At 40.8% G+C, this 23,800-nt stretch overlaps 1 protein-coding gene across 1 annotated transcript in view; it reads right to left on the minus strand.

The window, feature by feature from the left end:
* Positions 1-23,800, minus strand: part of ERC2 (ELKS/RAB6-interacting/CAST family member 2) — a 728,571-nt gene that overhangs the window by 42,707 nt on the left and 662,064 nt on the right. Inside the window, exon 13 of the mRNA XM_049640744.1 lies at positions 6,855-7,002. Within this exon, the coding sequence (XP_049496701.1) occupies positions 6,855-7,002 (148 nt within the window). The remainder of the gene's footprint in view (positions 1-6,854; positions 7,003-23,800) is intronic.

The following is a 23,800-nucleotide window of genomic DNA, read 5'->3' on the forward strand; positions in this document are numbered from 1 at the left end:
CACGGAAAGAACAAAAAGACCAAAACCAAAAAAACCAAAAAACTTAACTCATTCCCAATCGAGACTTTCTCCCAAAACTGCAAAAATCTGGAAGCCAGATTTTTAAAAAAAGAGGTATAGTAAAAGCGTCAGAGGTGTGTGCTTATGAAGAAATGCAATTGGGAAGAATACAAAAGTTAGATAGACCTATATCTACTACCAAGCTATGATTAATCCTTTATCTTTTTTAATGCCAACAGAAAGTTAATTTGTACTGCTCTCTTAGCTTTATACCTTACTCAGCCTAGAACCAACCCAAATGTCAACACCTGAAGAGCGTCATAAAGATTCTTTTGTTGTTAAGCATAGGTGGAATTTCTGGACTCATTTCATATCACCTTTTCTGGCTCTCTTGACAGATGTTTAACAGGAGTTTAGATATTTCTAGGCAAACTGATTTATGACACTCAGAAATTCTCGGGGATGAAGTAGAGGGGCTCCCTTCATAACAACAAGTCACCTTTACCACATTTGGAAGCTCAGTGACAAGAAGAACCCCCAAATTTAGAAGAGATTTGAACTAAAATACAGTGAAAAGGAAGATTCAGAGGAAAGGTTCAAAATGGCCACCATTGCAAATAATTCAAGTATGGGAAAAGGCATCTCTACAAAGCACACTGCAACATGGCAGGAAAAAAAACATGACACCATTCTGTGGTCATCATGGCAAACAAGTCTCATCTCTTCTTCTTTTTTTTTTTAACGTTTATTTATTTTTGAGACAGAGAGAGACAGAGCATGAACGGGGGAGGGTCAGAGACAGAGGGAGACATAGAATCTGAAACAGGTTCCAGGCTCTGAGCTGTCAGCACAGAGCCCGACGCGGGGCTCGAACTCACGGACTGGGAGATCATGACCTGAGCTGAAGTCGGACGCTTAACCGACTGAGCCACCCAGGCGTCCCAAGTCTCATCTCCTCTACCAGCTCCTATACGTAGTGGCAGCCTGGAATACTGGGGTGAGAAGAATCACAGGCTAAGTTTTGTCTAAAGTCATGATTGACCAATAATGTCTCTTTTTTTAAATAAGCTGCCCTGGCAATTCACTCACTCATTTACTTATACCTTCAACAAATATTTGCTGAATGCCCACTATGTCCTAGCAATTGGGCTAGGCCTGGAGATAAATGGTCAGCAAAAAAGGTCACAGAATCACATTCTCAGTGCTCATAACTAGCAGGGTAGATAGTTACTATTCAAATAATCACAAAAATAAATACAAAGTTGCATCTGCTACAGTGCAATTAAGTGATGTCTACATTCTACAGGATTGTCAAACTGGAGATTTGATACAATTGAGAAAATCCCAGAAGGTTTCCCTGATCTTGGATTGAGAGTGAATGGGTGAATGTGCATTAACTAGGTGAGGAAAAGACGGAAATGTATTCCAGGCAGAGGGGATTGCATTGCACGTACAAGGCCCATTGGTTTGAATTTGTCTTTATACCACCAGTAAAGGAAGCCAGGGAAGACGTTTCAGCAGTAAGGGCTGGAGAGTGATGAGTGTATCATGAGATTTATCTTTAGAAAAGATCATATTTTTGCCCACTGAGGTTTGAGAATCTCTGCCCTGTCCTGGAGGCTGGCTGCACTTTTCCTAGGCACAGCCATCTAAGCCATTACTGAACACCTGCCTGCCTCCTTACAGAAAAGAGAGTGTGAGATTTGGACTCCAGCGGTATTATCGTGGAGACTGCCCGAAAGTCAGGGAGAGTATTTTGTCAAAGGGTCCTGTTCCTACTCAAAAATCTCACCAGCCATGACAAACAAATTCTGGCATTAGTTCTTCACGGCTTTAATGGAAGTGGCAATGATTTTTTAAAATGCAGGCTAAGCCCTGGGACTCCTTAGAAGCTGAAGGCAGAGACCTGGAGAGTGGGCTCAGTAGGGCAGATTGAGACAGGTCATGCTGAGTGGTCTAAGAGCCCTCCCTGCTCTGGAGTTGCATGACTAATGTATTTTGTTTGGTAACTGCAGAGAACTTCTGCTTCAGAATGTACCACTCTTAGCAGATCCTGCAGAGTTCTACACATCCTATCCTCACTCAGTCACTGTGCTGACAGCTCACCTCTTCATCTCCTTGTCTGCTCCACTCCAGCCACACTGGCTTCCCTGTTCTTTCCCAAACACACCAGCATGTTCCTGTCTTAGAGCTGTGTGCAGGCTGTTCCCTCCACCAAAACACTCTTCCCCTAGATATGTAAAGGTGCACTCTCTCACCTCCTTCAAGTCTTTGCTCAAATGTCTTCTTCTCATTGAGGCCCATCTGTCTACCCTATTTTACATTGTCACCTTGTCCTCAATCCTTCCCTGACACTCCTGTTCTCCCTTATACTGGTCTACATTTTTCTTTTTTTACCATATGATTTACTTATTTATTACATTCATAGTTTATTGCTTTTCTCCCACCTGCTCCCCACTCCAACATTAAAACATATGCCCCACGAGGAAGGGGTCTTTATTTTGGTCACTGACATATTCCAAAAGTGCCTAGCATTCTAACACAGGGAAGGCACTCAATGAATACTGTTGAGTTGAATTCCAACATAGCATGTGGCCTCTCCATAAGCTGAGGCATTGGAACTCGATTCCTCGGACAGTATCTGTGAGGTGTGGGAGCTAATTCATGGCTTTAGAGATGCAGTATTGAGCCTAGCTAAGAGCAAAGTGTCAGCACTGCTATGTCTTAGGAGCCCAACCCTCACTACCAGGTATGTGTGATATGCATAGGTATGGTAGTTGAGTCATGTGGTCTCTCGGAGCCTTGATTTGATCAACTAAAAAATAAGAATGATGCTCTTCTCACTGGGGCAGATAAAATTTCTGTTGTGGATGAATACCCAGCACCCATCTGAGAGCCTGGCACATAGCAGATATGCAATATGTTGGTTGGTGGATTATGAGGAAAAAGTGAGATAATGTTTGTAAATTTATATTTACATAAAGCACTTGACATAGAGCCTGGCATGTGTCATCCATTCATTCACAAAACAAATATTTATTGAGTGGGTACTATGTGCTTGGCAAAGTGCAATAACTGTGGGGATTGTTAAATGAACTACTGATGTTCAGTCACTGGGAATGTCATGGGCAGTAGAGAAACCTTCTGCATGAGATGAGCTGAGCAGAAGGCAGCCTGAAGGGGTGGCATCTCTCATGAGCCAGTCTGCCTCAGTATCCTCACAGAACATCAGGCAGATGAACCAAAGGCCTTCCCCACCTGTTGGCCCAGGCATCTGAAAGAGCTCTGCCCTCCCAAGTCACTCATGCAGGTGATGACAGCTGAGGTCTGAGACTCGCTCTCCCAGGGGTACCCTGTCTGATTGACTCTATGTGGACTGCATACACAAACCAAGCAAATTTAATAAGCAGTATGAGCCTCTTTGGTGCACACTGGGAGTTGAGGTCTACTGTTCCTGACATGTCTCCCCACTGCTCCCAAGTGCTTGGGCTTCGAGGGAGGGAGACCAAGAAGGCCTAAGTGCTAATGTCTGCAGCTCTTTCTCCCACAGTTCAAGAGTGTCTCAACCAGTTATGACTCCCAGGCTTGTGAAAAATATCAACAATGAAATCAAAATCAAGCTACCTTTGAGGATGGTAGTGATAAAATCAATTAATAGTAGCAGTAGTAATAGAAGCTCACACGTATACAGTACCTATTATGTGCCAAGCATATGCAGAGCTCTTTGTATACCTTATACTCACAGTACTTTGAATTAGGTTATTAGCCCAGTTTACAGACAAGGAAACTGAGGCTCATGAAGGTTTAGTATTTTTCCCATGATCACACAGCCAACAAGTGCTCAGACAAGAGTCATCCCAAGCAGTCCAACTCTAGATGGTACTAACAATTCAGTTACTGGTTGTATGGTAAAGGGTCTTTTCAAGCATCATGGAATGTACAGCTGTAAAGCCTGGGCAAGGCACCAAACCTCTCTGGACTTTTGGTTCCTTCTCCTATAAGAGTATCAGTGCTTCAGTTTCATTGGGAGTTGATGAGTCAGTGTATGCAAAGCCTTTACAGCCATGCCTGGCATGTGGGGAGAACTCAGAAGTATTAGGAAGTATTGATATGATCAAATAGCCTAAGCCTAAGAGCTCTAGGCAGAACCCACTCCTTATGAATAGCTAGAGAACATTCTTAAATGGATACTTTGGCATCTACTTCAAGCTTACAAAGATAAGGGGACCTCACAGGTTCTAGAATACCCTCCCGCTTGTCACTCTGAATTCCTTCCTGAGCCTCAATCTGGTGGGGCATGTGTAGACTCAGGTGGACTATCTCAGATCCAAGCCCTATTGCTTACAAGCTTTGTGCTTTAGGCTGGTTATTCCACACTCTGAGTCTCAGCTACACTCCCTGGAAAAGGGAGGCAATCCTGCCACCCACACCACAGGGCTGCTGTGAGGACAGTGGGACAAAGCCCCTGAGGGACACTGGATACACACCCTGGCACAGAGCAAACACTCAATACAAAGGGAGTGCTTTTCCAAGCCAATGAATCATTATCCTTAGAATCATATCATTTACAACAAGGGTACATCAATTCACGTGCTTTTTTTTCTCTGTTGTCTATAGGGTGTGGGGAAGGATTTCAAATCTAAATCATCAAGGATCCCATCCTTCTCCTTCTGCCTCTTTTTCCACAATAGCCCTTCAGACCCTGCCTTAGTTCAGGCGGGAGCCTAACTCTGCATGGCTGGGGTTTCCCAAATGTGCCCCATGATACCCAAAACCAAGCCCGTCGTGAATAATGAAGGCTTTGTGCAGTTTCCCAGGAGCAAATTGAAGGGCTACACTCAATCCTTCCTGGAATCCAGGAGTGCATTTTCATGATGCTGAGAAAAAAATAGCCTTAAAAAAATTCCTTACTGGAAAAATAGAGGGGGGTTTGAGGAGCAAGGTATCTAGGAGACAGAAAGGAAAATATAATCCACTGTGCCTGACAGCGAGGCCTCTGGCTGGCTCCACTGGGTAGCCAGAAGAGCTGGCCCCATCGGGTAGCCACCAAATCTGGAACCTTTGACAAATACATAATAAATGAAATCACTTTACAAATCAAGATATAATGCTATCATCTATGGTCTCAGACTTTTTGGCCACCAAGTACTAGCAATCATAAAAAGAGATAAAGGGCAAGGTAGGATGTAGCTGTTATGTACCCCCACCCCCTACCCATGGTGGGGTCGAGTGTCTCCTTAGCTGCTGACTGACCTGAGACCTTTGGATCATGTATGCATCGTAGCTGGACCCGTGGTACTTGGCCGTAATATCTGGGCTGTAGCCAGCATCACAAGTGCATGGTATATTCGAGCTCAGGGGCTGTTTCCTAGGTCTATATACCTGTGGGAGAAAGCTACAATGGTTAGGTGCAGGAGGGGAGGGAGCAGGGCTCACAGGGAAGGAGTTAGGAGAAAGCAAAGAAGGGGGCTTGTCTTGACTTTCTGTGGCCAGGTGGGTGGAAAACCCAGTGTAGAAGATGCACAGCTCCAAACAAAGAGGTCAGATGTAAGCGGTTCCCGACCCCCGGGGCCAGCACTAGCAAGGCATGCTGCTCTATGGAATGACCCCAATGTCTGGCAGTGACTGGGACCCTCCCTCTGCAGGAGAGGGCACCCAGGCATGGCGGTGGTCTCTCTCCCTCAGCAAGGCAGCCCTATGAGAAATGGACTCTGTTTCACGGCCAAAGGATGCCTTTTCCTTCCAAGAGTTGGCCCCGTTGCGAGAAGAAGGGTCTTATTTCTTTGGGCTTCCCTTCCAGTCACCTTGCACACTGGCCCAGATCACCCTAGCAGGCAGAGAGCCAGCCCTCGGGGCTGAAATTGATGTGGACACACTCCATGTGGTACCATGTGGCATTTACAGAGCTTCAGAGCCACATGTGGCCCAAGCTAAGATGTGACAGCCACCTTGTGAGACCACAGACCATTGAGCCATAATATCTGCTGAATTGGTTTTATAATGAAGTTAGAGTCCAAGAGAATATCTCTAACCACTGCTTCCAAAAGTTCCTAAATTATATATGGAGAAGAACTAATGTCTGAAGATTTCAGGAATTATTTCGCAATACACTTCAAGTGCAATTAAGTCTATTTAAGCCACTCACAGAAAACCCTCCAAAAAGAAAAGAACTTTGTGCACAAGACTTTGCCCCTCCTTCCTTTTTCCCTCCTTGCTTTTCCCTCAGAAGAAATACAGTGGCCTAGAGAGGAGGAATAAATGGATAATTGAGTAAATAGGTAATAAAAAAGGATGTTAACTAAATAATGGCTGAGGAGGTCTCCAAGCATAGTCTGGCAGTGCTAGGGGCTGGGGAATATTCCTTAGCTAAAAGGTCCTGAAAGAACTAGCTGAAGAACCAAAGTTGGAAGTATGGAGAGAAAGAAATCTAAAGAACTGGATGAGGAGAGTTATTGATGGGGCCCAGAAAGTAAGCAAGACAGAAGGCAACATTTCCAATGGGAAAGAAGGTGCCCAGAATTTAATTAGTAGTTTCTACGATTTAGTGAGAAGTCATACAAAGTCCACTGGAAGGAAGAGACCTGAGAGTTATATCTGGGAAGATGATGCTAATACAAAAGAAAGGAAAACAGCACTGGCTGCAAACAACACAAGCCCAGGCACATGCACATAAACACAGAAAAGCAGTAAAATGATGTTCTAGCAACAACTCGGGCCAATTCATTCCTACCTGGTTTTAGCTGCTTGAGCCCGCAGGATGGATGGACATGGGAGAATGAAGAGTAGCTAAACCCAGAGAAAGCACGCAAGGCCCCAAACCCAGCAAGACACACCTTTTGTGCAGGAGGCCCCACCTGCTGCTTTAACTGATGCACGAGTCGATCTTTTTCCCGCTTGAGAGCCATGACTTCTTCCTGTGTCTTTTTCTTTTTGGAAGCAGACAATTCCAGCAAGGCAATATTTGCATCTTTTTCACTGATTGCTGCAAGCAGTGCTTCTTGTCTGGTAAAATAAAGATTATTGTGATCATTTTTATGAAATGTAAAAAAAAAAAAACTTGTCATTTATAGTTGAAATGAACCATAGAGCACTGTCTTAATAGGAAGGAATTAAAGACAAAGTAACTCTTTGATTCTTAGAATGGACAAAGTAATTTGGGTCAGAATCCCTGAGACCCATGCACTGCTTCCTCTGCAGGAGCCATCTTTCACTGGCTTCATAGACAAAGCTGCAAATTAGAAATGGAGGGAATCAATCTGAACACCCACTTCTAGGGTACTTTAATGGATGCAGCCATTCATCCATCCACCCACCCATCCATCCATCTACCCATCTGCCAAGTAAAGTTCTAGGTACTCCAAGACAATCCAACAAAACTGGGCAGCAATTTAAATATCAATATATTTTTTTTCATGCAAGATTTTCTTTTGAAGGCAGGCAGACATATTTAGTAGGGTATCCTTTCCATTTTCAATGTAATTAATGATGCTTTCATGCCATTCCACCAAAAACCACTCCCTCCTCAGTCTTCCTTACCTAGTAATTACACCACCATCTACTGAGTACCCCAAGCTCCAAACCTAGAAGTCATCCTTGATTTCTTCCCTCTCTTCTCCACTCAGAGATGATCCATCAACAACTTCAGTAGGTTTTACTCCACGAGACATTCCTTATCTAAACTGATCTACTGCTACCAAACCACTCCCAACCACCAGCATCTACTCCTGCAGCCCACTAGTCTCCGAGGAACAAAGACCACTGGTCTATGTGGAACAAAGATGGGTCATCTTTAAAAACATTATAAATAAGGATTCCACCATTATGTTGCTTGCAAAATCCATTGCATCACTCATTAGACTTGAAATCAGACCCTTTACCGATGCCTGTGACTCATTACACCAACTGGCCCTAACCACCTCTCTGAGGTCATCTTGTGCCCCTTCTCCTTCTGCATTCATTAGGCTCCAGCTCATTTTGTGCCTGAACTCTTTCTCGTCCTTGAAAATGTTATACTTGTCCTCACCTCATAAGCTTTGCCTTTGCCATACCCTCTGACTGGAATGCCCTCACCTCACACAGGTCCTTACCCTTCAGGTCTCAAATGAAATGTATTTTCCTCAGAAAAGCTCTCGCCAGCCACTTTCCCTAACAATGTCTCCCTACCTTTCACTTTGTGCCCAAGCCACTGGACTGTCACATTACACTTTTTCTTCCTATAACTCTCTGTTATTTAAAAGGATCTTAGAGGGATGCCTGGGTGGCTCAGTCAGTTAAGTGTCTGACTCTTGATTTCAGCTCAGGTCATGATCTCAGGGTTGAGGGACTGTGCCATCTTAGGCTCCATGCAATATCCATGATGGGATTCTCTCTCTCCCTCTCTCTCTGCCCCTCCCCATTCCCCTCTTAAATAAATAGACAGATAGATAGATAGATAGATAGGTCTTAGATATCTATTATTTGTTATCCAGACTTGACACTCCATGATATTGGAACCTCATCTATCTTGTGCACTCTGGCTTCTAGAAGAGTACTGAGTACATAGTAAGTGCCTAAAATATTTGTTCAAGAAATAAGTAATTTTACTTTGTACTTTAAAAAAATGTTTGAAGATACCATTGTACAAATCATCCTTTCATTTTTTAAAAAAATTATAATGCTTTGACTCCTTAATCTTTGATCATTGTTTACTCAGAGGAGTATTACAGTTGCCTCCTTCCATCTTACAGTTCAATTTTCTGGCAACATCTGTCACAAATTTCAACATGGAGTTTTGGGGGACTATTTCTGACTAGAAAATGGCTCTTCTGGTGTCTTTCATTTAGTCATTCTTTCCACTGAGGAAGTCTTGTCCCAATCTCCATCACTCCTGCCACATTCTAGATACCCTATAAGACCCCACAGCCCTGGGAAAGCCTCTGTATTGGGTATTTTCTTTGTACACAAGTCCCAGGACTAAAACCTGGTCATGATCCTATTTTGTCTTTTTTTAATTCCCGTCACCAGACCAGGCCCCCTCCAGATGTTTGAATAAGATGGTCATTATTTGGATCTCAGAGTTTCCTCCTTTTCACTGCAGGGATTTGTATGGACTTTTCTGGGCCCCACTAATGGCAGGGAGTAGGAGCTTCTGTTGGAGGCTCAGTCAGACATATGAGCAGCAGAAATGTCAGGGAATATGTCCACTTTCCAGAAGAAAGCCAGGGCAGCCTGGACTATCAACAGCAGCATTCAAATCCAGCTTCACACAGCCTGTCTCCTTCTGGATAACATCTTGAGACAGTAGACATGCTTGCCGTTCACAGCTAGTGCATATTTGTACATAAAGTCAAGCCAAAGAGGCTGCACAGCCTTCAAATCAGGGAAAGCCCATTTGCTACCAACTCCAACTTAACTACCACACACCCAAGGTAACTGCAATATTTTACCCCACTCTGCTCCAAATTGAAATGTCCATGTGAGGCTTTTTTAATCTAAACAACCTAAGAAATCATTAGTAAGAAAATTGAAGATTGATAGTAAATTATGCTGCATCTCTACATTTTTTATAGCTATATGCTGCATTTAAAATGCTGATTTAAAAAAATGTGAAAATGTCTGTTTGGAGGCAATTCTCCATGTGTCTCATAGTTCTGCACATTTTACAAGCAAAGACACTACCTTTTCTCACAATTTTTCCAGAATGTTTGTATAGTGAATACCCTCAGAAGACAGTGGTAGTTTCTCCCTTAGGATCAAAGGGAAGACATGCTTACTGCCCTTGTCTAACAGTGTGTCCTTCCAGAGCAAAGGGCAGGCATGTTAACTGCCATTATAAAAGATTCAGATTCCATAAGCACAGGGTTGTTTTCTTGTAATGCAACCCACTGCATGTACAGCTTTTCATCTGGCCCATCTGCCTTGCCTCCCTGGGACTTGAGGATAGGAGAATTGACATAAATACCCTGATACTGCTCTCTGCACCTTGAGCAATGAAATCTTTTGTTTCTGACCTCAAAGTCTCTGGTCATCTACCACAATCCATGAAACTGAGAGCCAGGCTAACATGCCAGTAGGGAAAACTCTCAAAATCCCTACAGTTCTTGATGCTCATATGTATATGCAAGAAGATCCCCCAAACATAAAAATAGGAAGGACAGACACCAAAATGCTAATAGTCATTATCTCTCATGGTTGTGAAATGGATAAGCTGGTTTTTGCTTTTTTTTCTGCTTAAATCTTCCTGCATTCTGTCTCTCTCACAAAATATCGTAAGAGTAAACATTAAGAAATTGCAAATAAAACTTTTCAGTCACTAACTAAACTGCAGGTACATGCTTCAAATACTTGGCATATGTGAAATTTGTTCATTCTCCCATCAAGGTATTTATGTTCCCTCTGTCCCTCTTACTCTTCATGCATAGGTAAGTGCACATACACATACTTTAACGTACACACGTCTGGTACAGTCTACATCATCTCCCACTTGGACAGTTGTAATCATTGTCAAAGTAGGCTCCCTGTGTTCACTTTTATGCTCCTCTGTCCTATAGTCCCTTTTAATCCATTTTCCTCTTTCAGGTCAATATTCAGAATTACACAGCTTTAAAAACTGTTAAAAAGTCATCATCAATCTAAAGAATGACCCTCCTAAACTCCTTTTGCCCCATAATTCTATAATTTAGGCTTTTCCAAACCTAACACTTATTTCTTTGCTTGTAATATCATTGAAAGTCCCAATGAATTATTTTCTAATTATCTGTCAATTCGAAAACCGTCGATCACAAAACATGTATCAATTCCTAATTCTCTACAGATGATACTACTAAATATAGCCCCAAATCCTATTATTATTATTATACTCAAAATACATTTAAAATCATCTTTATAAAAGTACATTTAAAACCACTACTCATCAGCATAATTAATATTCATAGAAAATAACCCATTTTGTTCTTTGTAACATTTTCCTTAATTTTTTTATTTTGTTTTGTTTGCTTTTGGCTAACAAATCTGTTTTATGAATACTGGTATTATACAATCATAGAACTCTGTAATTAGTGTAACAAGGACACACACACTCATTTATTTTGTTTTTAAAGTTTATTTATTTATTTTGAGAGAGAGGGGGTGTGTGTGTATGTGTGTGTGTGTGCATGTGCATGTGTGTGAGTGGAGGACGGGCAGAGGGAGAATCCCAAGCAGGCTCTGCACTGCTCTGGGCTCAAACTCAGGAGCCGTGAGATCATGAACTGAGTTGAAATCAAGTCAGATGCTTAACCAACTGAGGCACCCTGGCACCCAGGCACCCTTAGAAACACTCATTTAGGGGCGCCTGGGTGGCTCAGTCGGTTAAGCGGCCGACTTCAGCTCAGGTCACGATCTCGCGGTCCGTGAGTTCGAGCCCCGCGTCGGGCTCTGGGCTGATGGCTCAGAGCCTGGAGCCTGCTTCCGATTCTATGTCTCCCTCTCTCTCTGCCCCTCCCCCGTTCATGCTCTGTCTCTCTCTGTCTCAAAAATAAATAAAACGTTAAAAAAATTTTTTTTTAAAAATAAAAAAAAAGAAACACTCATTTAAATATTATCCATAACTATGATAATTTCTCTTAAAATAACCTGACTGAAACCTACATTAAATAATTCCAGTCTATTTAAACCAAATAGTAATTGGTAGAAAAGAAAAGTATATAAAGCTATAAAAATATGAATACTTCACACTTCAGGATATTTGGAGAGATGTTCTAACTCTGTTAAGGTTGTATCTGGCCATTACCTATTTGTACAGGGATGCCAGGCAAACCAAAGTCTTGTAGGCTGACACAACCATTCCATTTGTGTGTGTGTATTTTTTTTTATTTTTTTTAATGTTTATTTATTATTGAGAGAAACAGCACGAGCAGGGAAGGGGCAGAGAGAGGGGGAGACACAGAATCTGAAGCAGGTTCCAGGCTCTGAGCTGTCAGCATAGAGCCTGATGTGGGGCTCGAACTCACAGACCGTGAGATCATGACCTGAACCGAAGTTGGACACTCAACCGACTGAGCCACCCAGGCGCCCCCATTTGTATTTTTTTTAAGCAATAAGATTTATAAAATGAGTTTTAAATAATTCTTTATAAAGCTGATACATTTCAACTAATAATTTAAATTGCTGTTAGCTAATTCTGCACAGTTATGGATCTTTATTATTCCTGCATTAGAAGTCAGGGGCTTTTTGAGGGTAAGGGATACTGAACATACACCTTTTTAAAGATGAAGTTCATTTGCCAGCCCTGTATCAGAGTCTACATTTTTTGCAATTCCCATAAGGAAATTTGCTAATACATCTACTTAAAGCACCTTATGACAAATACTTTACTGAAAATAATGGCAAACATTGTAATAAGTCAGGAAGCTTAAATGTTGCCCCCCCTTTTTTTCCAATAGGGAATTTTGATTCAGCCTTTCAAAGTCTGGGAAAACTGAAATATTTGCAGTTTTAATGCCTCTTTTACATCTACATCTTTTAAAAAGTGTTTAAGCATAAAGGGTATATCCATGACAAGACATTTGGATATAAACTGGAAACACAAAGAAAACTTATTATTTCCTCCATCAAGTGAATCACATTCTAGATTCAAGGCCAGATTTACATTGCTTCAGAAATTGTTACAGTCCCATCAACCTGAGGAAAGTTTCTATAAGTCTAAAATCACCTTCAGCACTTAAACTGTCCTTTCTGTTCACAGAAACATGAAAAGAACATATTTCCTCATCTTTAGATAGTTAGTGGGGTTAAGTATATGCCAAAGGCTTGCAATGTTATCTTTAGAACACTGAAATGCTTCAGTATACAATTACTAAGGTGATCTGTCTATGCCCTAAGATGTAGCTTAAAATATGAAAAGGAAGCCCAAATAAGCTAGAAAGGAAGATAAGATAATGCAAAGAGAAATAAATCTATAAGAGTCTGCTGAATGCCAAACTAAGAAAGGGGACTATAGACAGCATTTTATCAAAGTGCAGCCTAAACAAACGTCAAAGGGAATAATTTCTTTAACAAATATGGGCAACAATGAAGTAAAAAAGGGGGGGGGGAATTCTGTGCCCTCACACACATTTAGTCAGGGTTAACAATGGATAAAAATATGTGCAAGAACACATTTAATAACCCTATGCTGTCATTCAGTTTGTAGGAGGTAGTCAAGATACAGCTAATAAAACACCAAAAAAAATGGTTTTAGCCACCCTGAAAAAAAAGAAAAAAACCTCAATGGAATAAAACAAAAGAGGACCGAAGGGTGTCTCCCACCAAGATAAATGCCTTCTTTTGAGTGTTGCCTGTGGCTAACCTTCTCAAAGAGAGCTGCAGAATCCTCTGATGGTAATACATCACTACATCACTTATCACAGTCAATTTAAAAGGGAGCTTTATAAACATTTCTATTTCACTCCCTGTTGCTGTCGCTCTATTAATGATGACTTGAGCTCTGAGAGAGGGTCCAGAATTAATTTTAGTAATTGTAAATGAGGCAGTCCAATTAGGAACTGTTATAAATTGGATGGGGGAAAAGCATTAACACATTTTTTTTCTTGGGGGCTCTTGTTTTAGTTAGCCAGCCCATCTTTAGGAACACATTCAATTACAAAAGCAGATGCTTAAAAAACGCATTCCATTAAGAAATGTTTGGATAATGACATGTAGGGGAGAACCTACATTATGTATGGTGCTCAGCCCGCAGTCATGTTCTAATCATACTGTGGGAAAAAAAATTCCGCTCAATCAACTTTTCCCAGTTAATTACTGTTTTCTTTCCCTCATGACCCTGAATCTTCAACCTTAAGTTCAGTAGGAGGTGACTTAAGACAGACGGTGACGAAAGATCCTGTTCAAAACAGCCTCTCTCTAACCCCTAGGGTGAGGATGGGTGGAGGTTTGCTGTGATCAACCCTGGGGATAGATGCTCCTTTGCCTAAATTTTAAAAGCAGGATTTTTAAAAAAGCATCTTGAGAAAGAAAAGTCTTGTGATATCAATTAATATCAACACTACCCACCAGCAGAATGATGGATTGTGTACACAGAAGGGCCCACGCAGAAAGCAAAGCTGCTCACACAAGGTGGGGCCCACAGGGTGAGATATATTTGAACAACCACAAGTTCCGGCAAGGACAAAGAACAGACCAGATTTGTAAAGGCCAGGCTTTGGCAGCCCAGACTTCTTAATGCGGTTTACTTTCTGTTGCCCACCTAAAACTGACCTCAAGAAATAGTTTACTCCAATTATGGAGAATTTTGTCTTTGAAACCTAATAGCACATGACTGGAATTTCCTAACACAGGGGCCATGAAGTCTTATGGAAGCTCTTTGCTCCATGCAGCAGCTTCTATCCCCCTACTCACTCAGGACGTGACCTAGGTAGGGACCTGGCCCATCCTTGGATTCCTCCAAGATCAGCTAGGCCAGGAAGCTCTGAAGTGGCAACACAGAGTGCTTCAGGACACTAAGATGGCAAATGCTGGTACCACTTGGCATCCTGCTACAAATAGGTATCTGGGAGTCTGAGGCCAACTTTTCTGATATAGACAAGGTCCAAGGCCAGAGTAGGATCAGTGCCAGGAAGAGCTACTACCCTCATCTTAAACTGCTCTCTCCATTCCCATCCCTTGAGAGAAGTGATAAAAAGGCAATGAGGGATGGGAGAAGCCCCTCTTGGAGTCCTGGTAGAAGACATGTGTGTGATATATTACGGAGTACTGTGTCTCACACACACACACACACACACACACCCACACACACACCAGAGATATGAAAATACTTATTTTGATTACTGTAGCCTATTATGATTTCTTGGAACCTATCTACACAAATAAAATATCACTCACATCATTAAGATTTGATTATGGTACTTGATTAAGGTACTTGATTTAGTACCTGAGCTTTGGAATCAAATATATATGGGTTTGAATCTCAGCAATATCTGTTGTTTCTGCGACCCTGGGAAAGTTACTTAATGACTCTGAAAGTTAGATGTCTTCACAATTGAACTAAGAAGGATGATAGTAACTCTCTCTTCAATCTTTGTGAGAGTTAAATGTGATAATGAATGTAAAGATTCTGTTCAGTGCTTGACGTGACCATACAAATGTTAGCCAATTATTTATTATTACACAACATAGATCCCACCAAATGTAAAGATTCAAGTTTTGCATTATTTTCTATCAGGCTCCCCTTTATACTAAACATTCTACACATGCCAGTGGGTTTCTAATTTTCAAGACTGACTCTCTGAAATTGGTTTCTGTTAGGTTGCACATTTGACTTTTATGAAATGGGGTATGTTTTGCAAACAAATTAGTGATTTATTGATTGATTTAAATTTTGGTTATTTAACATACAGTGCAATATTCGTTTCAGGAGAATTCAATGATTCATCACGTACATTCAACACCCAGTGCTCATCACTCATCTAGAGTCCATCTCCCACCCACCTCCCTCCATCAACCCTCAGTTTGTTCTCTATCATTGAGTCTCTTGTGGTTTGTTTCCCTCTCTCCTCTTCCCTCTGCTTCCCATATGTTCCTTTGTTTCATTTCTTAAATTCCACATATGAGTGAAATCATATGGTATTTGTCTTTCTCTGATTGACTGATTTCACCTAATAGCCTAATACTTTCTAGCTCCATCCATACCATTTCAAATGGCAAGACTTCATTCTTTTTGATGGTTGAGTAATATTCCATATATATATAAAACGTGTGTACACATGCACACCAAACACATCTTTATCCATTCATCAGTCAACGGACATTTGGTTCCCTCTATAGTTTGGCTATTGTTGGTAATGCTGCTATAAACAGTGGGGTTCATGTACCCCTTTGAATCTATATTTTTGTGTCCTTTGGGCAAATACCCAATAGTGTAATTGCTTGATCGTATGGTAGTTCTATTTTTACATTCTTGAGGAATATCCAGAATGTTCTCCAGAATGGCTGCACCAGTTTGCATTCCCACCAACAGTGCAAGAGGATTCCCTTCTCTCTGCATCCTTGCCAACACCTGTTGTTTCTTATGTTGTTGATTTCAACCATTCTGAGAGGTGTGAGGTGGTATCTCATTGTGGTTTTGATTTGTATTTCCCTGATGATGAGTGATGTGGAGCATCTTTTCATGTGTCTGTTAGCCATCTGGATATCTTCTTTGGAAAAGTGTCTATTCATGTCTTCTGTTCATTTCTTAACTGGGTTGTTTGTTTTTTGTGCGTTGAGTTTGGCAAGTTCCTTATAGATTTTAGATACTAACCCTTTATCTGATATATCATTTGCAAATATCTTCTCCCATTCCATAGACTGTCTTTTAGTTTCAATGATTGTTTCCTTTACCGTGCAGAAGCTTTTTATCTTGATGAAGTCCCAATAGTTCATGTTTGCTTTTGTTTTCCTTGCCTTTGGTGATGTGTCTAATAAGAAGTTCACAAATAAATTTAAAGGAGAAAATAAAGCTTGAGTATTAACACAGTTCGTTCATCATAGAAGAGTTGCATCCTAGGCCAGCCAGGTCTGACTTGCAATAACTGTTCAATATCATTCCATCCAAACTGATAGGAAAGGCTGCACAAAAGTGGGCAAGATGTGATTTCATGCTGCATGAGAAATGGAGATGTGTTTTGAAAGGTGACCTTTTAAAAGTCAAGGTCAAGTGCAAAATCTAACCAAAGTCAAACAACTTCAAACAAAAATTCTTCCATTAAAAAAAAAAAACTTAAAGAAATGGTAAATTTTGAAGGCAGAGAGTGCAAGTGAAATGAAGAGCCTCTGACCCTTCAGCAGGCACACCAGGCACACACACTAGCACACCCGGCGTTAATGTATAGTTCTCATTCATTCTCATTATTCTCATTCAGTGATGAGAAGGCTTCTCTCTTGACCACTTAACTCTGCCAACGTAGCTTTCAATGTGAAATACACCCAATCAGACTCCCTGGAGGTATTATTGATGACTGATAATAAGAAAACTAAATACATCTAGACTTCACTGTGGGCCAGAGCTTTGCCCAGCACCCACCTAAACTAAACCTATTGTCCATGGATGATTAGTTACTGTCAAGACACTTGCCTTATCACGTTAACTTTTTGGTTGGAAATGAATAATTTCCAGAAAATAAGTCACTGATCTTATATCTATATATCTATATAGATATCTATAGATCTATATAGATCTATATAGATAGATATATAGATCTATATATCTATATAGATAGATCTATATATCTATAGATAATATATAGATAATATATATAATATATAGATAATATATAATATACATATAACATATATAATATAGAATATATATAACATATATATAATATACATTATATATACCCCCAAAGATAATATATTTTAATTTTCCCTCTACTGTATATTTAAGGCTGCTAAGGTTTGTTAGTAAGTCTTTGCACAGAGCAGCAAATTGCCCTCCTACATCTTGAACTAAATATTTCCCTTCTTAATTTGAAATTTTTGTGTTAAATCAAACCTCCCTTTATTTATGCTTACATGGAAGAGAATATTCCCATAGGCTAAATTATAATGAAAAACAAAACAGATCGTCATGTCATTGCTGTAAGAGGAATACGAACAGAAGGGGGCACATTCCAGAATTTTGTTAATGCAACATTTGAAGAAAATTGAATTAGGTTCTATAAAGCAGAACTTTGTAGAAAGAAATAAAAAAAAATTAAGTTGGGTGGAAGCAGCTCCATTGTGAAAGTTACTATTCACAGGAAGGAAAAAAGCAGTGCTGCTTCTATACTGGGGGAAGGGAACAGAGTGGTGTGTCTGTATGTGCCGTGGGTAACTGTAGCGGCCAGCAAAAAGCAGGTTTCCAGAAGGGGCAGGAAGCCATGATATCTGATATGGAGGAGAAGCAAACAGATTCCCATCAACTTGAGCTGTTCTCCCTTGCTGTGCCTGCCACAGAAACTGCACAGCAATTTGGGACAACCGATAGGAGTCCTCCTTTGGTAAGCTGATGGCTTTTAAAGAGATTTCAAAGATGTAATTCCTCAAGTAAATCTCTTTGAGAAGTCTGGATTTTAGGTCTGCCATCTCGTGGCCACTGCGATAAATACTGCCTTTTTCCATTTTTTCCCAAAGTAATTACATCTCTACCATCTACATTCTAAAAGGGCACCACAGAGGGTGGTTATTAACAAAATAAACATTAGCCACAGAAGCACTCCATGATGCATAAGGAGCCACAGGGCATTTCACATTCTGATCCTCCTTCTGCACACATTTTTCTTGAGGGAAGCCTAGATTGAAATTATCATTTATCAAATTATCAAATAAACATTCAGTATAGGATTGGCCCTGCTGAGAACTTTGTTAATAGGTGACAGGCATATTTTATGTGCTTTTTTCTTTTAAGAGAAAATTTCAGGGCACCTGGGTGGCTCAGTCATTTAAGCAACCAACTCTTGATTTCAGCTTGGGTTATGATCTCACAGTTCGCCCACATTGGGCTCTGTGCTAACACTGCAGAGCCTGCTGGGGGTTCTCACTCTCTCCTCTCTCTCTGCCCGTCCCCTGCTCATGCTCTTTCTCTGTCTCAAAATAAATAAATACACTTTAAAAAAGAGAGAGAAAACTTCATGGACACATAGTTGCTTTCAAATGAATGAAAGTCTCAGCATTTCTGTACCTGCCATACATGAATTTGCTTTGAGAAGATACAGAATAAAATAGATTGTAAATCTAAAGGGGATTCATACCTGAAACCTAGGATGATATGTTTTTTCTGGAAAAAACTTAAAGTCTAAATGACAGAGATTAGAAATACACACTTCAACACTGTGAAGAAGAAAAGTGAGACCAGATTTATAGCAGTTATATGTTGGTAAGAAATTGCTAAAATGCTGCCATGAAAACACACTGAGTCTGTCTAAGGCACACTCACTAACCACTTGTTGCAGGTGTCAATGGGAGACAGAGCAAACGATGTGGCTACTCTCCGCAAGGTTTCACTGATGAATGATAAGCTCTAAACTAAAAAGAGATGCAAAAGCATATTCCACAGCCACAAATTAATTTCAGAGCCCAAACTACAGGAGTATAAAACTATGCATACACATACATACACCTAAAGTATTGCATTGCTAAGCAACTAATTTAAAAGACATACACAATGAGGTGCTACAAAGATCAGCCAGTGAACCCAGAAATAATGAGAAGTTACATCTGTTAGTTGCCCGAAATTTCTGAATTCATGAATATAATATATGAGACACTACCAGCATGCTGCTTCTCAAAGGTGGAGGGAACGTGAAACCAGACAGCGGATGCAGAATGAAAGAGTCTGGTAAACTACCTGAAAGCACTCCACATCTGGAAAGAATCGTGGGGGAACCAGCCCAAGACACAATGGTATAGAAAGCAGTCTCAGATTTACAGTATGGGTGGCCTTGTGGCTCATGGAAGTGAAATTTCCAGTTCGGGAGGAGCGATCGCTTAGAAGCAGGAGTATTTCTGATGTGAAATTAGGATGTCCACTCCCAAGAAACTTGAGTGGACATGTTCCTCTGGGGTAGCTGTTTACTGACCACACAAGTAAGAATAAACCAACCAGATGATCAGAGTCCAGTTCTTCAATTCCTTGAACACGTATCAACTGAGTGCCCACTGCCTACCAGGTATCAGGGAGGAAAGGACAAAGAAGACAGCCACAACTCTCGCTTCTATGGAATTAACCATACGGTAGACCCCAGAGACTCTCCATCTACATAGTCATGATGGGCTGACCCTGAATGGTGCCACAAACCACAGACAAATACTGTTCTATTTCTGTCAGTAACAAATACCAGATCATCAACAAATACCAGGCAAAGAAGAGATCCATGAATCCTGCTTACCAACTCAAAGTCTGGGCATAAGAATTCACATGGCAAGGGGTGCGTGGGTGGCTCAGTCGGTTAAGCGTCTGACTTTAGCTGAGGTCATGATCTCTCTCGTTCCTAAGTTCAAGCCCTCTGTTGGGCTCTGTGCTGACAGCTCAGGGCCTGGGGCCTGTTTCATCTGTGTCTCCCTCTCTCTCTGCCCCTCCCCCACTCACGCTAATTTTTCTTTCTCTCAAAAATAAATAAAAACATTAAAAAAAGAGAATTCACATGGCATGCTCACCCACATGCATCAAATACTGGGATAATTGACTTAGAAGCTCTCTCCCATCCTGTTCTCTTCCTTCTGAATGTCCAGTGTGATGCAGCTGCAATCCAGAAGCTCAAAATAAACAAATAAACAGAAACCCGACACCTCATATTCACAGCCATCAGGCTGAATGATATGAAGTGAATTTTTTTTGTGAGTCAGAAACAGTCAAATATCAATGATATTGTGTAGTTCAACCTAACAATCTTCTTCTATAATAAGCAGCTTTATTGGTTCTTCATCTGCTTGTTTATAATACACCCCCATAGATAATTTTAATTCTTTATCACTTTCTAACTTCAAAGACTTAAAAGATTGAGGCTATTTCCTCTCCACAATATCAAACTATTAATCTTACATGCACCCAAAACTAACTACCAGAAACAACCCAGCCCAAAGGAGAGAGCCTGCTACACAAATCAGAGCAAGAGGAGGGGAACTAGAAGCCCAGAAAGGTGACAAATCCCAGTCCCTTACTGGGTGCCCCCAGACCTGGGAAACCACTTAGTGAGAATCTTCCCGTGACCAGATCCCAACCTGACACTGATTACCATTCACTGAGATACTGGCCTGGTGACTGATTGCTTTGAGATCAGATCATCTATCTCCCAGGACAGCCTTGAGGCTGCCCTGTGCCACTGAGCCGCAGTGGAATACCTTCCTTTAGATTTGAACTTCAAGTCATAGGACATAAGGCAGGAGTCAAAGAAGAATGTGGCTCAGAACGCTAAATTCCCATTAATAAGAGGACCAATAAAGGAGCATCCTTGAGGATGGTGACACAGTCATGTGTGGTGGCATGAAAGGACTGTCTAATGTCAATCCAATGTCAATCCATGTCTTAATCTTTACACATATGTGAAGAGAACTTACTGTGGACAAGTATTGTGCTAGACGCTAGGCAGAAGCAATAAGGGGTATGGCTTGCAAACTGTTCTGGTAAGGAAAACAAATGTATACGAAAAATTAAATCACAAAAGACAAATAATAGTCAATTAATGCCTCCATTGTTAAGACGGAGGATTAACAATTATTAACAGTTATTACTTTGTTTGCTATGTGCATATGTGAGGTGTGAGTAAAGCATGTAGTTTCATTTAGTCCTCTCCAATTATCCTCTGAAAAGAAAGTTATTATTATTCTTATTATTAAGTTGAATAAACTGAGTCTGAAATTTAAGCACATTGCCCAAAGTCACATAGCTTTTAAATGGGGAAAATAGAATTTGAATCCAAGTCTGTGTGATGTGGTCATTTCATTAAAATGCTTGATTGTGGGATGGAACGAACATCCCTTTGGTCTGGGATGATAGTGGTAGGTTTCACAGAATGCAGAGGTGGTTGTGTGGTGTGAAGGAAGGCTGTATTGGAGGGCTATGGAAGGAAAAAAGAGGCTTTCAGATGGGAATAAGCATCTGAGGAAAAACTAAGAGGATTCTTTTAAAATTATATCTATCTTGTGTATTTAGGAGCACCTATTTCCAACTGTATAACTTCCAGGGATGTTAGAGTACCACCAAGGAAAAAAACATAACCCGATTAAGTGATTCCTAAGTAACAAACCAAAGCCTGGCACTTGTTTGTGCTGAAGTTCTCACACATTCACACACACACTCATTTGCACATGCATGTATAAGCGCATATACGCTCACTCATGCACCCATGCACATAGGTGAGGACATGGGCAAATATTGTGGGGATAAGATTACCAACACCAATGCCAGGCAATGGCAGCCTTTTATTCTGAAATTAGGTAATGTCCTTCCTCATTTGTGGTGTTAAAATGCCCTTTTATCAAATGATGGTGATAGAGTTAATATTTAAATAGCCTTATTTAATTTAATAGCTTAAATAGGTAATCAAGCTTTATGTTGTTTTCAAAAATATTTTTTCACATTATTGGTCCATGACACTCAAAATCTAGAAAGCATTCATTTGATTGCTGAATATTATTATAATTAGGGTATGTTTGAGGAACATCTGGCCATTCCCTTTTACCCTGCATAGATGAGGGCTTGTCATTCCTTTTGAAAAGTACTTGACCTTTCACTAAATATTACTGAGGTTTCCAAGCAGGGTGCCTTAGAAAGTCATGTTGAACCCCAATTGTTCTTACTAAGTGACACTTCTTTGATATCTGTTACAGACATTGTATCCTTAGGATATACATAGAGAGTAATCTTTTATTTCACAAGTAGACCCTGCCATGCATGAGGTCCAGGTCCTTCTCAGGCCCTCAGTTAGCAGAAGAGGAAAGAAAAGCTAGGTTGATCAACATCAACCCTTAGGAATCTAAAGGGGGCCAGAGGGACTAGTATGACATATGAGATACCCCCTCTCCTTTCATTAGATTTTTAATGCAATATATGCATATGTATGGAGCCTGGGAAGGTTTAGGAACATGGTAGTTATTCCTCCAACTACTGGCTAAAGTGAATACAGATGAGGCTTGCTCCCCAGGGACCCAAAGATTTGAATTAGGACCTAAGGATGGAAGTCACAGGTAGGTAAAGCTGATGTCAATTCAATGACAGAAAGACCTCTGGCTAAGTCACAGCTATCAAACAATAGCACAAGATGCCTCATTCCCATCTGTGAAAGTATCTGTGCAGACAACAGAGGACCATGTCAAGCAATTCCCAGAGAAAGAATTCTAACAAAAGATGAGTGGTATGACTAAATGTGTGTTTTGGTTAGGTTTCTTTGGATTCCAAGCTACAGAAACTGATTCCAGCTAACTTAGCAAAGAGAGGGAGTATTTAGAAGGACACTTGGATAGGTCAAGGAAAAAAAAAGAGCTAACAAGTGAGTCTTAGGAAGGTCAATGAGAAAGAGCTGCAGTATCCTCATAGCAGGAAATTCCAAATCCATCTTAGAAGACATACCATTTATAGAATAACTCTGCTACAACCTCAGACTTCATGGAAAAAGAATATTTGACCTTCCTAGAAAGAAAATAGATTAGCCCAATGCAGTCAATCAGCTACAGCTGGGGCGGGGGGGGGGGTCCCTATCACTGGGAACCAACCCTAAACAAACATATTCACATCAGAAGAAAAGGGGATAGCTAGGGTTTGAGGGCCATTCTCATTGGCAATTACTTCAATAATCTTACAGCCTGAAGGGTCTATTTCAGTGGTGTGTTGGAACTGGCTGCCACTGGCTAGTGAGAGTCAGTTATGTGCATCTCTGTCCAATTCTATGGTCAGTCAGTACCCTGGCCATGGCAGGAGCATTTACATTATGGAAATTGGCAAATACTAGCAATCAGGGCTCTTCCCCCTCCCCTGTTGACCTGGTTTACCAGCACACCATTGGCCTATTTCAAGATTATTGAACAGTCTTGCCAAGACTGGTATCCACCCCAGAGAACATGCTACAGATCCCACAATAGAGAATATCTAGCTAACACTGCCCAGCATTTTTTCTGTGCCAAACACTAGACTACAGCATTACTAGCTAGTATAATGCTATAATTCTACAGCACTATAACACCATACTATACGCTATACTATTCTAACTCCTCTCTATATATTAAGTCATTCAATCTGCACAGCCATCTAATGAAGCAGGTGCTATTATGTCCCCATTTACAGATAAGGAAATAGAGACAGAGGAGTGAAATCACTTGCTGGAGTTCACAT

Source organism: Panthera uncia, chromosome A2 (genome assembly GCF_023721935.1).
Source record: "Panthera uncia isolate 11264 chromosome A2, Puncia_PCG_1.0, whole genome shotgun sequence".
NCBI classification, from domain to species: domain Eukaryota; kingdom Metazoa; phylum Chordata; class Mammalia; order Carnivora; family Felidae; genus Panthera; species Panthera uncia.